The sequence below is a fragment of the Homarus americanus genome, unplaced genomic scaffold, assembly GCF_018991925.1.
Source record: "Homarus americanus isolate GMGI-L3 unplaced genomic scaffold, GMGI_Hamer_2.0 scaffold28711, whole genome shotgun sequence".
NCBI lineage: Eukaryota > Metazoa > Arthropoda > Malacostraca > Decapoda > Nephropidae > Homarus > Homarus americanus.
Genome location: NW_024721387.1, coordinates 1 through 17,034, shown reverse-complemented (window position 1 = coordinate 17,034; position 17,034 = coordinate 1). Strand labels below are relative to the sequence as shown.

Genomic DNA, 17,034 nt, shown 5'->3' with positions numbered 1-17,034 from the left:
CCTGATCGAGTATAACAAAGTCCCGTGATCGAGTACAACAAAGGCCCTTAATCGAGTACAACAAAGGCCCCTCATCGAGTATAACAAAGTTCTCTGAACGAGTATAACAAAGTCCCTTGATCGAGTATATTAAAGTCCCCTTATCGAGTATAACAAAGTCCCCTGATAGAGTATAACAAAGCCCCCTCATCGAGTATAACAAAGTCACCTGACCGAGTATAACAAAGCCCCCTGAACGAGTATAACAAAGATCCCTGATCGAGTATAACAAAGTCCCCTCATCGAGTATAACAAATTCCCTTGAACGAGTATACCAAAGATCCCTGATCGAGGATAACAAAGTCCCCTCAACCAGTATAACAAAGTCCCCTGATCGAGTATAACAAAGTCCACTGATCTAGTATAACAAAGTCCCCTGATAGAGTATAACAAAGCCCCCTCATAGAGTATAACAAAGTCACCTGACCGAGTATAGCAAAGTCCCGTGATGGAGTATAACAAAGTCCCCTCATCAAGTATAACAAATTCCCCTAATCGAGAATAACAAAGTCCCCTCATCGAGTATAACAAAGGCCCCTTATCGAGTATAACAAAGCCCCCTGATCGAGTATAGCAATGTCACCAGATCGAGTATAACAAAGTCCCCTGATCAAGTATAACAAATTCCCCTAATCGAGAATAACAAAGTCCCCTCATCGAGTATAACAAAAGCCCCTTATCGAGTATAACAAAGCCCCCTGATCGAGTATAGCAAAGTCCCCTGATCGAGTATAACAAAGACCCCTGATCAAGTATAACAAATTCCCCTAATCGAGAATAACAAAGTCCCCTCATCGAGTATAAAAAAGGCCCCTTATCGAGTATAACAAAGCCCCCTTATCGAGTATAGGCAAAGTCCCCTGATCGAGTATAACAAAGTCCCCTGATCAAGTATAACAAATTCTCCTAATCGAGAATAACAAAGTCCCCTCATCGAGTATAACAAAGTCCCCTCATCGAGTATAACAAAGCCCTCATCGAGTATATTAAAGTCCCCTCATCGAGTATAACAAAGTCCCTTCATCGAGTATAACAAAGCCCCCTGAACGAGTATAACAAAGTGCCCTGATCGAGTATAACAAAGTCACCTGAACGAGTATAACAAAGCCCCTGAACGAGTATAACAAAGATCCCTGATCGAGAATAACAAAGTCCCCTGATAGAGTATTTTACAAAGTTCCCTGATTGAGTATAACAATGTCCCCTGATCGAGTATAACAAAGTCGCCTGATCGGGTATAACAAAGTCCCCTGATCGAGTATAACAGCCCCCATCGGGTATAACAAAGTCCCCTGATCGAGTATAACAAAGCCCCCCTCATCGAGTACATTAAAGTCCCCTGATCGAGTATAACAAAGTCCAATGATCTAGTATAACAAAGTCCCCTGATCAAGTATAACAAAGCCCCCTGATCGAGTAAAACAAAGCCCCCTGATCGAGTAAAACAAAGGGCCCTGATCGAGTATAACAAAGTCCCCTGATCGAGTATAACAAAGTCACCTCATCGAGTATAACAAAGTCCCCTGATCGAGTATAACAAATTCCCCTAATCGAGAATAACAAAGCCCCCTCAACGAGTATAACAATGATCCCTGATCGAGTATAACAAAGTCCCCTGATAGAGTATAACAAAGTCCCCTGATCGAGTATAACAAAGTCCCCTGATCGGGTATAGCAAATTACCCTGATCGAGTATATTAAATTCCCTGATCGAGTATAACAAAGTCCACTCATCGAGTATAACAAAGTCCTCTGATTGAGAATAAGAAAGTCTCCTGATCGCGTATAACAAAGTCCTCTGATCGAGTATAACAAAGCCCCCTGAACGAGTATAACAAAGATCCCTGATCGAAGATAACAAATTCCCCTGAACGAGTATAACAAAGTCCCCTGATCGAGTATATTAAAGTCCCCTTATCGAGTATAACAAAGTCCCCTGATAGAGTATAGCAAAGCCCCCTCATCAAGTATAACAAAGTCACCTGACCGAGAATAACAAAGCCACCTGAACGAGTATAACAAAGATCCCTGATCGAGTATAACAAAGTCCCCTGATAAAGTATAACAAAGGCCCCTGATCGAGTATAACAAAGGCCCCTTATCGAGTATAACAAAGTCCCCTGATAAAGTATAACAAAGTCCCCTGATAAAGTATAACAAAGGCCCCTGATCGAGTAAACAAAGGCCCCTCATCGAGTATAACAAAATCCCCTATTCGAGTATAACACAGTCCCCTCATCAAGTATAACAAATTCCCCTAATCGAGAATTTCAAAGTCCCCTCATCGAGTAAAACAAAGGCCCCTTATCGAGTATAACTAAGCCCCTTGATCGAGTATAGCAAAGTCCCTTTATCGAGTATAACAAAGTCCCCTCATCGAGTATAATAAAGGCCCCTTATCGAGTATAACAAAGCCCCTGATCGAGTAGAGCAAGGTCCCCTGATCGAGTATAACAAAGTCCCCTGATCAAGTATAACAAATTCCCCTAATCGACAATAACAAAGTCCCCTCATCGAGTATAACAAAAGTCCCCTCATCAAGTATAACAAATTCCCCTAATCTAAAGAATAACAAAGTCCCCTCATCGAGTATAACAAAGTCCCCTCATCGAGTATAACAAAGCCCCTGATCAAAGAGTATAACAAAGTCCCTGATATAGAGTATAGCAAAGCCCCTGAACAGGTATTATATAAAGTCCCTGATCAGTATAATAAGGGGGTCCTTACCGGGTATGGCAAGTCCCCTGATAGAGGTATAACAAAGCCCTGAACAGAGTATAACAAGATCCTGATCGAGGATAGCAAAGTCCCCTGAACGAGTATAACAAAGTCCCCTGATCGAGTGTATTAAAGTCCCCTTAGCGAGTATAACAAAGGCCCCTGATCGAGTATAACAAAGTCCCGTGATGGAGTACAACAAAGGCCCCTGATCGAGTACAACAAAGGCCCCTCATCGAGTTTAACAAAATCCATTGATCGAGTATAACAAAGTCCCCTCATCAAGTATAACAAATTTCCCTAATCGAGAATAACAAAGTCCCCTCATCGAGTATAACAAAGTCCCCTGAACGAGTATAACAAAGGCCCCTGATCGAGTATAACAAAGTCCCCTTATCGAGTATAACAAAGTCCCCTGATCGAGTATAACAATGGCCCCTTATCGAGTATAACAAAGGCCCCTAATCGAGTACAACAAAGACCCCTGATCGAGTACAACAAAGACCCCTGATCGAGTATAACAAAGTTCCCTGATCGAGTATAACAAAGGCTCCTCATCGAATATAACAAACGTCCCTAATCGAGTTAACAAAGTCCCCTGATCGAGTATAACCAAAGTCGATCAGGTACTATAACAAAGGCCACTGATCGAGCATAACAAAGTCCCCAGATTGAGTATAACAAAGTCCCCTGATCGAGTATAACAAAGGCCCCTCATCGAGTATAACAAAGGCCCCTCATCGAGTATAGCAAAGTCCCCTCATCGAGAATATAAAAGTCCCCTGATCGAGTATAACAAAGTCCACTGATGTACCCTGATCAAGTACAACAAATTCCCCTGAACGAGTATAACAAAGGCCTCTCATCAATTATAGCAAAGTCCCCTGATCGAGTATAACAAAGTCCATTGATCGAGTATAACAAAGTCCCCTGATCGAGTATAACAAAGTTCCCTAATCGAGTATAACAAAGTCCCCTGATCGAGTATAACAAAGTCCCCTGATCGAGTATAACAAATTCCCCGGATCTAGTATAACAAAAGTCCCTTATGGAGTATAACAAAAGTCCCTTATCGAGGATAACAAAGGCCCCTCATCGAGTACAACAAAGGCCCCTGATCAAGTATAACAAAGCCCCCTAATCGAGTATAACAAAGTCTCCTGATCGAGTATAACAAAGTCACCTCATCGAGTATAACAAAGTCCACTGATCGAGTATAATAAAGTCCACTGATCGAGTATAACAACGCCCCCTCATCGAAAATAACAAATTCCCCTGATCGAGTGTAAGAAAGTCCCCTCATCGAGTATAACAAAGGCCCCTCATCGAGAATAGTAAATTCCCCTGATCGAGTATATTAAATTCCCTGATCGAGTATAACAAAGTCAACTCATCCAGTATAACAAAGTCCCTTGATCGAGAATAAGAAAGTCTCCTGATCGCGTATAACAAAGTCCCCTGATAGAGTATAACAAAGCCCCCTGATCGAGTATAACAAAGTCCCCTGATCGAGTATATTAAAGTCCCCTTATCAGGTATAACAAAGTCCACTGATCGAGTATAACAAAGACCCCTCATCAAGAATAACAAAGTCCGCTCATCGAGTATAACAAAGCCGCCTCATCGAGTATAACAAAAGCCCCTGATAAAGTATAACAAAGTCCCCTGATCGAGTATAACAAAGTCCCCTGATCGAGTATAACAAAGTCCCCTGACTGAGTATAACAAAGTCCCCTAATCGAGTAAAACAAAGTCCACTGATCGGGTATAACAAAGTCCCCTGATCGAGTATAAAAAAGTCCCCTAATCGAGTATAACAAAGCCCCTTGATCGAGTAAAACAAAGTCCACTGATCGGGTATAACAAAGTCCCCTGATCGAGTATAACAAAGTCCCCTAATCGAGTATAACAAAGCCCCTTGATCGAAAATAACAAAATCCCCTGATCAAGTGTAAGGAAGTCCCCTGATCGCGTATAACAAAGCCCCCTGAACAAGTATAACAAAGGCACCTGATCGAGTATAACAAAGTCCCGTGATCGAGTATAACAAAGTCCCCTCATCAAGTATAACAAATTCCCCTAATCGAGAATAACAAAGTCCCCTCATCGAGTATAACAAAGTCCCCTCATCGAGTATAACAGAGCCCCCTCATCGAGTATATTAAAGTCCCCTCATCGAGTATAACAAAGTCCCCTCATCGAGTATAACAAAGCCCCCTGAACGAGTATAACAAAGTCCCCTGATCGAGTATAACAAAGTCACCTGAACGAGTATAACAAAGCCCCTAAACAAGTATAACAAAGATCTCTGATCGAGTATAACAAAGTCCCCTGATAGAGTGTAACAAAGATCCCTGATCGAGTTTAACAATGTCCCCTGATCGAGTATAACAAAGTCGCCTGATCGGGTATAACAAAGTCCCCTGATCGAGTATAACAAAATCCCCTATTCGAGTATAACACAGTCCCCTCATCAAGTATAACAAATTCCCCTAATCGAGAATTTCAAAGTCCCCTCATCGAGTAAAACAAAGGCCCCTTATCGAGTATAACTAAGCCCCTTGATCGAGTATAGCAAATTCCCTTTATCGAGTATAACAAAGGCCCCTTATCGAGTATAAATTAAAGCTTCCCCTGATCGAGTAGAGCAAGGTCTCGATCGAGTATAACAAAGTCCCCTGATCAAGTATAACAAATTCCCCTAATCGACAATAACAAAGTCCCCTCATCGAGTATAACAAAGACCCCTTATCGAGTATAACAAAGCCCCCTCATCGAGTATAGCAAAGTCCCCTGATCGAGTATAACAAAGTCCCCTCATCGAGTATAACAAAGCCCCCTGATCGAGTATAACAAAGTCCCCTGATAGAGTATAACAAAGCCCCCTCATCGTGTATAGCAAAGTCCTCTCATCAAGTATAACAAATTCCCCTAATCGAGAATAACAAAGTCCCCTCATCGAGTATAACAAAGTCCCCTGAACGAGTATAACAAAGTCCCCTGATCGAGTATATTAAAGTCCGCTTATCGAGTATAACAAAGTCCCCTAATAGAGTATAACAAAGCCCCCTCATCGAGTATAACAAAGTCACCTGACCGAGTATAACAAAGCCCCCTGAACGAGTATAACAAATATCCCTGATCGAGTATAACAAAGTCTCCTGATCGAGTATAACAAAGCCCCTGAACGAGTATAACAAAGATCCCTGATCGAGGATAACAAAGTCCCCTGAACGAGTATAACAAAGTCCCCTGATCGAGTATATTAAAGTCCCCTTAGCGAGTATAGCAAAGGCCCCTGATCGAGTATAACAAAGTCCCGTGATGGAGTACAACAAAGGCCCCTGATCGAGTACAACAAAGGCCCCTCATCGAGTTTAACAAAATCCATTGATCGAGTATAACAAAGTCCCATCATCAAGTATATCAAATTCCCCTAATCGAGAATAACAAAGTTACCTCATCGAGTATATCAAAGTCCCCTGAACGAGTATAACAAAGACCCCTGATCGAGTATAACAAAGTCCCCTGATCGAGTATAACAAAGGCTCCTCATCGAATATAACAAAGGCCCCTGATCGAGTTAACAAAGTCCCCTGATCGGTATAACAAAGTCCCCGATCGAGTATAACAAAGGCCACTGATCGAGCATAACAAAGTCCCCAGATTGAGTATAACAAAGTCCCCTGATCGAGTATAACAAAGGCCCCTCATCGAGTATAACAAAGTCCCCTGATCAAGTATAACAAATTCCTCTAATCGAGAATAACAAAGTCCCCTCATCGAGTATAACAAAAGCCCCTTATCGAGTATAACAAAGCCCCCTGATCGAGTATAGCAAAGTCCCCTGATCGAGTATAACAAAGTCCCCTGATCAAGTATAACAAATTCCCCTAATCGACAATAACAAAGTCCCCTCATCGAGTATAACAAAGACCCCTTATCGAGTATAACAAAGCCCCCTCATCGAGTATAGCAAAGTCCCCTGATCGAGTATAACAAAGTCCCCTCATCGAGATAACAAAGTCCCCTCATCGAGTATAACAAAGCCCCCTCATCGAGTATATTAAAGTCCCCTCATCGAGTATAACAAAGTCCCCTCATCGAGTATAACAAAGCCCCCTGAACGAGTATAACAAAGTCCCCTAATCGAGTATAACAAAGTCACCTGAACGAGTATAACAAAGCCCCTGAACGAATATAACAAAGATCTCTGATCGAGTATAACAAAGTCCCTTGATAGAGTATAACAAAGATCGCTGATCGAGTATAACAATGTCCCCTGATCGAGTATAACAAAGTCGCCTGATCGGGTATAACAAAGTCCCCTGATCGAGTATAACAAAGCCCCCCTCATCGAGTATATTAAAGTCCCCTGATCGAGTATAACAAAGTCCAATGATCTAGTATAACAAAGTCCCCTGATCATGTATAATAAAGCCCCCTGATCGAGTATAACAAAGACCCCTGATCAAGTATAACAAAGTCCGCTCATCGAGTATAACAAAGCCGCCTCATCGAGTATAACAAAGCCCTCATCAAGTATAACAAAGTCCCTAATCGAGTATAACAGTCCCCTGGATCGAGTATAACAAAGTCCTCGACTGGCGAGAACAAAGTCCCTGATCGAGTAAAACAAAGTCCACCGATCGGGTATAACAAAGGGCCCTGATCGAGTATAACAAAGTCCCCTGATCGATTATAACAAAGTCACCTCATCGAGTATAACAAAGTCCCTGATAGAGTATATAATAAAGCCCTCTGATCGAGTAAAACAAAGCCCTGATCGAGTAAAACAGCGTCTCGATCGAGTAAGTAACAAAGTCCCCTGATCAAGTATAACAGCCTCTGATCGAGTAAAACAAAGCCCCCTGATCGAGTAAAACAAAGGGCCCTGATCGAGTATAACAAAGTCCCCTGATCGAGTATAACAAAGTCACCTCATCGAGTATAACAAAGTCCCCTTATCGAGTATAACTAAGCCCCTTGATCGAGTATAGCAAAGTCCCTTTATCGAGTATAACAAAGTCCCCTCATCGAGTATAACAAAGGCCCCTTATCGAGTATAACAAAGCCCCCTGATCGAGTAGAGCAAATTCCCCTGATCGAGTATAACAAAGTCCCCTGATCAAGTATAACAAATTCCCCTAATCGAGAAAAACAAAGTCCTCTCATCGAGTATAACAAAGGCCCCTTAACGAGTATAACAAAGCCCCCTGATCGAGAATAACAAAGTCCCCTCATCGAGTATAACAAAGTCCCCTGAACGAGTATAACAAAGTCCCCTGATCGAGTATATTAAAGTCTGCTTATCGAGTATAGCAAAGTCCCCTGATAGAGTATAACAAAGCCCCCTCATCGAGTATAACAAAGTCACCTGACCGAGTATAACAAAGCCCCCTGAACGAGTATAACAAAGATCCCTGATCGAGTATAACAAAGTCCCCTGATCGAGTATAACAAAGCCCCTGAATGAGTATAACAAAGATCCCTGATCGAGGATAACAAAGTCCCCTGAACGAGTATAACAAAGTCCCCTGATCGAGTATATTAAAGTCCCCTTAGCGAGTATAACAAAGGCCCCTGATCGAGTTTAACAAAGTCCCGTGATGGAGTACAACAAAGGCCCCTGATCGAGTACAACAAAGGCCCCTCATCGAGTTTAACAAAATCCATTGATCGAGTATAACAAAGTCCCCTCATCAAGTATAACAAATTCCCCTAATCGAAAATAACAAAGTCCCCTCATCGAGTATAACAAAGGCCCCTTATTGAGTATAACAAAGCCCCCTGATCGAGTATAGCAAAGTCCCCTGATCGAGTATAACAAAGTCCCTTCATCGAGTATAACAAAGACCCCTTTTCGAGTATAACAAAGCCCCCTGATCGAGTATAGCAAAGTCCCCTGATCGAGTATAACAAAGTTCCCTGATCAAGTATAACAAATTCCCCTAATCGAGAATAACAAGATCCCTCATCGAGTATAACAAAGGCCCTTATCGAATTATAACAAAGCACCCTGATCAGTATATTAAAGTCCTCATCGAGTATAACAAAGCCCTTATCGAGTATAACAAAGCCCCTCATCGAGTATAGCAAAAGTCCCTGATCAGGTATAGCAAAGGTCCCTGATCGAGTATAACAAGGTCCTGATCGAGGTATAACAAAGTCCTGATCAGGTATAACAAAGTCACCTGAGACAGTACTTAACCAGCCCTGAGACAAGTATAGCAAGATCTCTGATCAGTATAACAAGTCCCCTGATAGAGTATAACAAAAGATCCTGATCAGGTATAACAATGTCCCCTGATCGAGTATAACAAAAGGTAGCCTAATCGGGTATAACAAAGTCCCTGATCGAGTAACAAAAGGCCCGCTCATCGAGTATATTAAAGTCCCTGATCGAGTATTACAAAAGTCAATGATCTTGCATAACAAAGTCCCCTCATCGAGTATAACAAAGTCCCCTCATCGAGTATAAAAAAGCCCCCTCATCGAGTATATTAAAGTCCCCTCATCGAGTATAACAAAGTCCCCTCATCGAGTATAACAAAGCCCCCTGAACGAGTATAACAAAGTCCCCTGAACGAGTATAACAAAGTCACCTGAACGAGTATAACAAAGCCCCTGAACGAGTATAACAAAGATCCCTGATCGAGTATAACAAAGTCCCCTGATCGAGTATAACAAAGTCCCCTGATCGGGTATAGAAAATTCCCCTGATCGAGTATATTAAATTCCCTGATCGAGTATAACAAAGTCCACTCATCGAGTATAACAAAGTCCTCTGATTGAGAATAAGAAAGTCTCCTAATCGCGTATAACAAAGTCCCCTGATCGAGTATAACAAAGGCCCCTGAACGAGTATAACAAAGATCCCTGATCGAAGATAACAAATTCCCCTGAACGAGTATAACAAAGTCCCCTGATCGAGTATATTAAAGTCCCCTTATCGAGTATAACAAAGTCCCCTGATAGAGTATATCAAAGCCCCCTCATCGAGTATAACAAAGTCACCTGACCGAGTATAACAAAGCCACCTGAACGAGTATAACAAAGATCCCTGATCGAGTATAACAAAGTCCCCTGATATAGTATAACAAAGGCCCCTGATCGAGTATAACAAAGGCCCCTGATCGAGTATAACAAAGTCCCCTGATAAAGTATAACAAAGTCCCCTGATAAAGTATAACAAAGGCCCCTGATCGAGTAAACAAAGGCCCCTCATCGAGTATAACAAAATCCCCTATTCGAGTATAACACAGTCCCCTCATCAAGTATAACAAATTCCCCTAATCGAGAATTTCAAAGTCCCCTCATCGAGTAAAACAAAGGCCCCTTATCGAGTATAACTAAGCCCCTTGATCGAGTACAGCAAAGTCCCTTTATCGAGTATAACAAAGTCCCCTCATCGAGTATAACAAAGGCCCCTTATCGAGTATAACAAAGCCCCCTGATCGAGTAGAGCAAAGTCCCCTGATCGAGTATAACAAAGTCCCCTGATCAAGTATAACAAATTCCCCTAATCGAGAATAACAAAGTCCCCTCATCGAGTATACCAAAGGCCCCTTATCGAGTATAACAAAGCCCCCTGATCGAGTATAGCAAAGTCCCCTGATCGAGTATAACAAAGTCCCCTCATCGAGTATAACAAAGCCCCCTGATCGAGTATAACAAAGTCCCCTGATAGAGTATAACAAAGCCCCCACATCGTGTATAACAAAGTCCCCTCGTCAAGTATAACAAATTCCCCTAATCGAGAATAACAAAGTCCCCTCATCAAGTATAACAAAGTCCCCTGAACGAGTATAACAAAGTCCCCTGATCGAGTATATTAAAGTCCGCTTATCGAGTATAACAAAGTCCCCTGATAGATTATAACAAAGCCCCTCATCGAGTATAACAAAGTCACCTGATCGAGTATAACAAAGTCCCTATCATCGAGTATAACAAAGTCCCCTGATCGAGTATAACAAAGCCCCTGAACGAGTATAACAAAGTCCCTGATCGAGGATAACAAGTCCCCTGATCGAGTATAACAAAGTCCCCTTTATAACAAAGGCCCCTGATCGTATAACAAAGTCCCTCCCCGATCGAGTACAACAAAGTCCTATCAGTATAACAAAGTCTCCTCATCAAGTATAACAAAGTCCCTGAATCGAGTATAACAAAGTCCCTCAATCGAGTATAACAAAGTCTCCTCATCGAGAGTATAACAAAGTCCTGATCGAGTATAAAACAAGTCCCCTGATCGAGTATAACAAAGTCCCTGATCGAGTATAACAAAGTCCCTGATCGAGTATAACAAAGTCTCCTCATCAAGCATAACAAAGTCCCCTGATCGAGTATAACAAAGTCCCCTGATCGAGTATAACAAAGTCCCCTGATCGAGTATAACAAAGTCTCCTGATCGAGTATAACAAAGTCCCCTGATCGAGTATAACAAAGTTTCCTCATCGAGTATAACAAAGTCTCCTGAGTTCCACCTGGGAGTCACTTATTAGGAGAGGGTTTTAGCAGAAGTAGGAAAAACTATCATGTGAGATTTCTAATGGCATTGTTTCATATCGTTCTAATTACCTTCAACAGTGGAAAAACTGCTTTATAAGTTAATTTACTATTTTTAACTACAACAAGAAGCTAAATAAACTGAAATATTTAGTAATAACAAAATACAACAATGAATTCATAATAAACTTTCCTTTTTTAGTTAAATAAGCGATACGCAGTCACTGATATGTTACTAATGACATTATAGTTGGTTTACCTCACACCTAACTTCCTTTCACCAGACGATGGGTGGGGTAAGGAACGAGGTGGGTGGGGGTGGGAAGGAGGTAGGTGGTGGAGGGAAGGAAGCAAGTGGTGGAGGGAAGGAAGCAAGAGGTGGAGGGAAGGAGGCAGGTGGTGGAGGGAAGGAGGCAGGTGGTGGAGGGAAGGAGGCAGTATGATGAATTTGATCAAGATTAGTAAATCTATGTACATACGGAGACACTCGCCCTGGTATAAAAAAAGACAGACAGACGTAATCAACGCTCTTCGCCGACGATAGCGGGGCATAATAAATCCGTTATTAATCTACTAACCTCTAATTTTGTAATAACCACTTTAGCAAAGCAGCCAACTAAGTGTGTCGGCTAACCGTTACACAAATGAAGTTATTTTTCCAAACATACTCGAGGAAAGTCATTATTTCTATATATAAATTCAAAAGCAGTTTAAAAAAATGTTGGTGACCTCAGTGTGTGTGCGCGCGCGCTCTCTTGAATAATATTTCTGCCAACTCGACGATAAATTGTAAGCAAAACCTGACCTGATGATAGATATTCTTTGCAATTAACATTTACCTGGCTATAACGGACACCCAATTAACATTTACCTGGCTATAACGGACACCCAATTAACATTTACCTGGCTATAACGGACACCCAATTAACATTTACCTGGCTATAACGGACACCCAAGCTATTATTGAATCAGTATTTTGTCCTTAGGATGAACAGACTACAGTACTTCTCATCCACGAGGTCACTGTTTATATACTGTTACTGTGGCCGTTCTTATACCGGTATTACCAGAATGTATTGATTAGTAAAAAAAAGTTCCAATTTACCAAGTTAGGTTAAATAGTAATAATGTTGGGTGAGTTCAGGTAAAACTTGGGTTAGGTGAGACTACATTCTTCCCCCTCCAGTACCACCTAAGGTAAAACACGACTGATGATAACTGTCTGGAAAAGGTTCGTTATCTCCATTAATTATTTGGTTTCGTCAGGATTTTGGCTTCGATATTTATTTTAATGGAGAGAGAAGGACAGTTAACCCGTGACCTCCCTCTCTGACAGACACCCATCACTGAACTACGTCTGACCAGGAATAAATAACACGCTACTCAACGCAGCTAAAATCAAACACTTGTTACAATCCGGACACCACACCAAGTTCGTTTCTGCTTTGGGTAACGCAGTGCTATGAGAAATTCCACTATCTATACGAGTTATTACCGGTACTTATAATATCCCACCAGATAGACCAAATTCCTTTTGACACTATAACCACCCAGTTTTCAAATCTCTTTAAAATCTGAAATCCAATAACAGTTCCCGATAACGTCGATACTCGCAACATTCTTCTAATAAAAACGTCAAAGAATTCCTCAGATAAATGTTAATGGTGACACCGGCTGCACCACGACCTAGGAATATTATTGAGTAGTTTATATTGTATTCACAGATACTTTACCTAAGGCTATTAATTTTTTGATCAATTAAGAGTTTTCCCAAGACTACTAATTTTTGATCAATTAATTTTAAAACTGATTCTGCCATGATTCGAACCAGACACCGGGAAATGCCATTGGCGGAAAATAATCATATGTAAAATAATACTCAGAAAATTTAACATAACATTAATGAACTTTAAAATTAAACTTTAATTTGTTTATCATCACCGGAGTTATATCAATGGTTGGCTAGAATGAAACCTTAAAACAAATTTCGAATTCTACATGAAAGGAACTGACTCAAATATATTTTACAAGAAATTTAGGTGTGAAGGTCATTACACCTGTCTTATATTTCGACGGTATAACTAATCTAGCGGACACACAGGCAAGTGACTCGTGCAGGCCGTTGTAGTGCAGACCCGTAGGTTGCATTCACAGTATCATTACTCGATAATACTTTACAACTATCACCTCTAGGGATCTTGTTTACGTTAAACTTGTTGCTTGAATGTAACTGTATCTAACGGACTTGGTATTGAGGCTGAGAATAAACTACTTTTTATTTCCTTATGAAACAACAAGTACTTCGTGGCCCCAGTGCCCTCGGCTCCCCAACAACCTGACAGAAATCATTACGGGTTAAAGTTTGATTTTAAAATTAAATAAAACACTAAATGATACATATCAAAATTTACCTGTTCTCCAGATTCGTTTTCCGATCATATAAAAGCTACTTTCCTGAGGCTTTTTACCACCCCGAAGCGACCAGCCTACATACTACATATCGTGACCTCAGTAAATCCAGAACATTTTTCACTCGGCGCAAACACCTGAACACTCCGTTAAACTACAGGTACATTCAAGTCACATTCTAAAAAGAATCCACAAAATCTGAGTTCAAAATGCCCCTGTAGTACTTTACAACACACACCGGTTTTTAAGACCAAACGAATAATTAGTTGGATATAATGTGATGAGGAAGAACTCGCCCTGTTGAACGAGCCGTGGTCACACCTCAGCCACCTTCATCCCTTCAGTTAAATATATCAACTTTCCATAAACAAACTCACTCATTAACCATAGTTACAGCGGTCAATAAAAGCTCACAGACTCTTAATGTTCGCCAGAAGCTCAATATAAGTTCACAGCAAGTTCACGATAGTAATTCAACGAAAAATTTCATAATTACAGCCTATTTCATCATCCTTAGATAAACAATTTTTTTTCTAATGTAAAATTGAGATTATTATCCATTGATGACCTTCATTTCATGCCCATAAACCTAACAGATAGGGACGGTTTTTCGTTATACACATGAGTAAACACCCCAATAAAACCAGAACTAAACCTACTGTGTGTTGGTATACGTTCTCTGAGTTGTTTCCTAGGTTTAATGTTAGATTTTCTGAATGTTTCTGAATGTAAAGTGTACTGATATGATATTGTATCTGATGTTGTTGCTAGGGGTAGCGGCGAGTCAGACGTATTAACCCATAACCATTTTAATAGCTCTGTGTGCCAATTGTAATACATGGCATAATACTAACCATACCTAACCTAACCAAATTTAACCTAACCAAAGTTTTAATCATACCTTAATTTAAATTGCTGGAGGAGGGTAAAGCCAAATCCTGGTGTAGTTAACTGTGGTGAATCCTCTTTAGTTCCCACGTGTTTTAATTGACTTCACTTCAAAATGGACACTTGGAAAATTCACTGCGGTACCTCGTCGTACTTTTAATGTTCACTAGAAAAGGGATTCCACACGTGAATTTTTCCTTAACCTTCAATTAGGTTCACTACCTCCGTTAACACTATTTATTTCCATGAATCCAATCAAGTTATCGGCCCATAACACTTCACTTGGCAACAGTGACAAATATCCTCTAATCTCATCGAGTCGCATCACATCACTTCTCCACCTTTTAACCAATATTTCCCATCTATTAACACAACACTTCACGTTACATTCGAAATGCGCACCGTGAAACGTCAACAAAGGCTGTGAGTGAGCTCTCCCTACAATTCCCAATTCTGATGAATTTAGTGAGACGACTACCTTCAGTCTGTTTAAAGAACTACAGTGGAGCCCGGTTGTAAGCACAGTGTCGCTTGTGAAATTTATAGTTGTTGGACTTAGACAATATTTTAGATAAAATATCCGTACTTTCTGCCTGGACCCTCTGGTCGGTTATTTTCGCATTTGCGCATGCGCAGTAGACAATATTTTAGATAAAATATCCGTACTTTCTGCCTGGACCCTCTGGTCGGTTATTTTCGCATTTGCGCAGTGCGAAGAGCGTTACGTTGTATGAGGTGGTAGTGACGTCGTTGACTCTCCATCTCGCCTGTGACCGAACACAAGCATTGCGCAATGCCTGGGGAGAGTGGTGGGCAGAAACCTATGAAGGCTTTGGCTAAAGAAGAAAAGATTGCCCTACTGAACACTAAGAAGACGACCTGAGGCTTTCAAGTAGCGAATCAGAAGCAGACGATCCGCGGCCAACAACAATAGAAGTGATACACAATTTTCAAGAGATGATTAGTAAGAAAGAAAAGAAGAGGAGGCAAGAGGAGGCGAAGAAAAGTGAAGGAAGCGACAGTGATGAGATCATGAGTGATAGGAAGAAAAGGACGACACACACAGAAGGAAGCAGAAAGAATTCAACTGGGAATAAAACACAGCAGGTCTTGACTGAATCCAACACCCTTCAAGAGTCAGACCCCAGTGATTATGACAGTGACGGTAATGTTCTATGGGAAACACTAGCCACAGTGGAAACAGCAATGCCATGGACCCTATCACCCTGCCCTCTGCCAAACAAACAAGTAAGCTGAATCTCCACTTTCCCAAGGATTCATTAAAATCCGTTGAGGATCGGTTTAATTGGATGATGAGGTACTGCTAATAATATATTTAGAATTCCACAAACATATATTGATTAAAAATTAACTACATGGAATAACGAAATTGAGATTAAAAAAAACAAATAAAATATTTTTTTCATTATCACTTCCAATACGAATGCCTTCAGGGCGCTGTGTTTGTTGACATGACATGACATTCTTGGCAGAGTTGATGCAACAAGCCATGCATTGCAAGATCCTAAACTCGATTTGAACACAGCAGTAGCATTGCTGAAGTCCTTGGAATGTTTTGTACGAGAAAAAAGAGATTGCTTCCATGTTTATGATAAGAAGGGAAGGGAAATGTCAGAAACTGGGTATTGCTCACAGACACGCAAGCGTCAACGTAATGTACGACTCAATCCATTGGATTATGGACGATCAGAAGAAGCAGCCGACTCACAGTCAGAAAAATTTCGGGTTCAGAATTTCCTTCCAGCAATTGATCAGTTCCTGAGTTCACTGGATCAACGGTTAAATGTCTATGAGGAAACCTGTTCACTTTTCGGGTTCTTGTCTAAGCTGGAGTCAATGAATTGTGACGAAATTGAAGCAGCTGCAGCAAAATTGGTTGCTGAGTACAAAAATGATTTGGATCAAACACTTGGAGTTGAACTTGTGCAGTTTACAGCATTCTTCACTCAATTTCTTGAAGACGAAGATGATGAGAAAGGGAGGGCACATTACCTTTACAAGCTGTTGATAGACAAGAAAGTTGTAGATACATTTCCAAATGTTGAAATAATACTACTGATGTACTTGGTGCTCGTCGTCACAAATTGTTCTGGAGAACGTTCTTTCAGTAAAATGAAGTTTATTAAAAACAGACTTCGTACTACAATGTGTCATGATAGGCTCAGCCACCTGGCTTTGATGAGTATCGAATATGACATCCTCAGAGAGATTGACTTCGAAAAGTTGATCAAAGCCGTTTCAGCGGCCAGGTCACGTAAAGTGCCTGGTCTGTAAATAAAGGTAATGATTATTTTCTATTTTGCAATTGATCAATGTTTGTGTTCAATATATCCATTATCCATGGTAGATGGCAGTTATTTTTATTAAAATTCTTGTTTTTTCCAACATGTTCATACTTTTGTCATAATTTTATCAAATTCATTAAATTGTTTATTTGTTTTACTATTGGAT

The 17,034-nt window shown here is 40.8% G+C and overlaps 1 protein-coding gene across 1 annotated transcript; it reads left to right on the top strand.

Annotated features, from left to right (window-relative positions):
* Nucleotides 1-16,191: 16,191 nt before the first annotated feature.
* LOC121861687 lies at nucleotides 16,192-16,857 on the top strand. The gene has a single exon (XM_042359580.1). The coding sequence runs from the start codon at nucleotides 16,192-16,194 to the stop codon at nucleotides 16,855-16,857; it is 666 nt and encodes a 221-aa protein (XP_042215514.1).
* Nucleotides 16,858-17,034: the final 177 nt, after the last annotated feature.

What these genes read in the sequence shown, in the direction of transcription:
- LOC121861687 (XM_042359580.1), top strand. Translation starts at nt 16,192, where the DNA reads ATGTCAGAAACTGGGTATTGCTCACAGACACGCAAGCGTCAACGTAAT.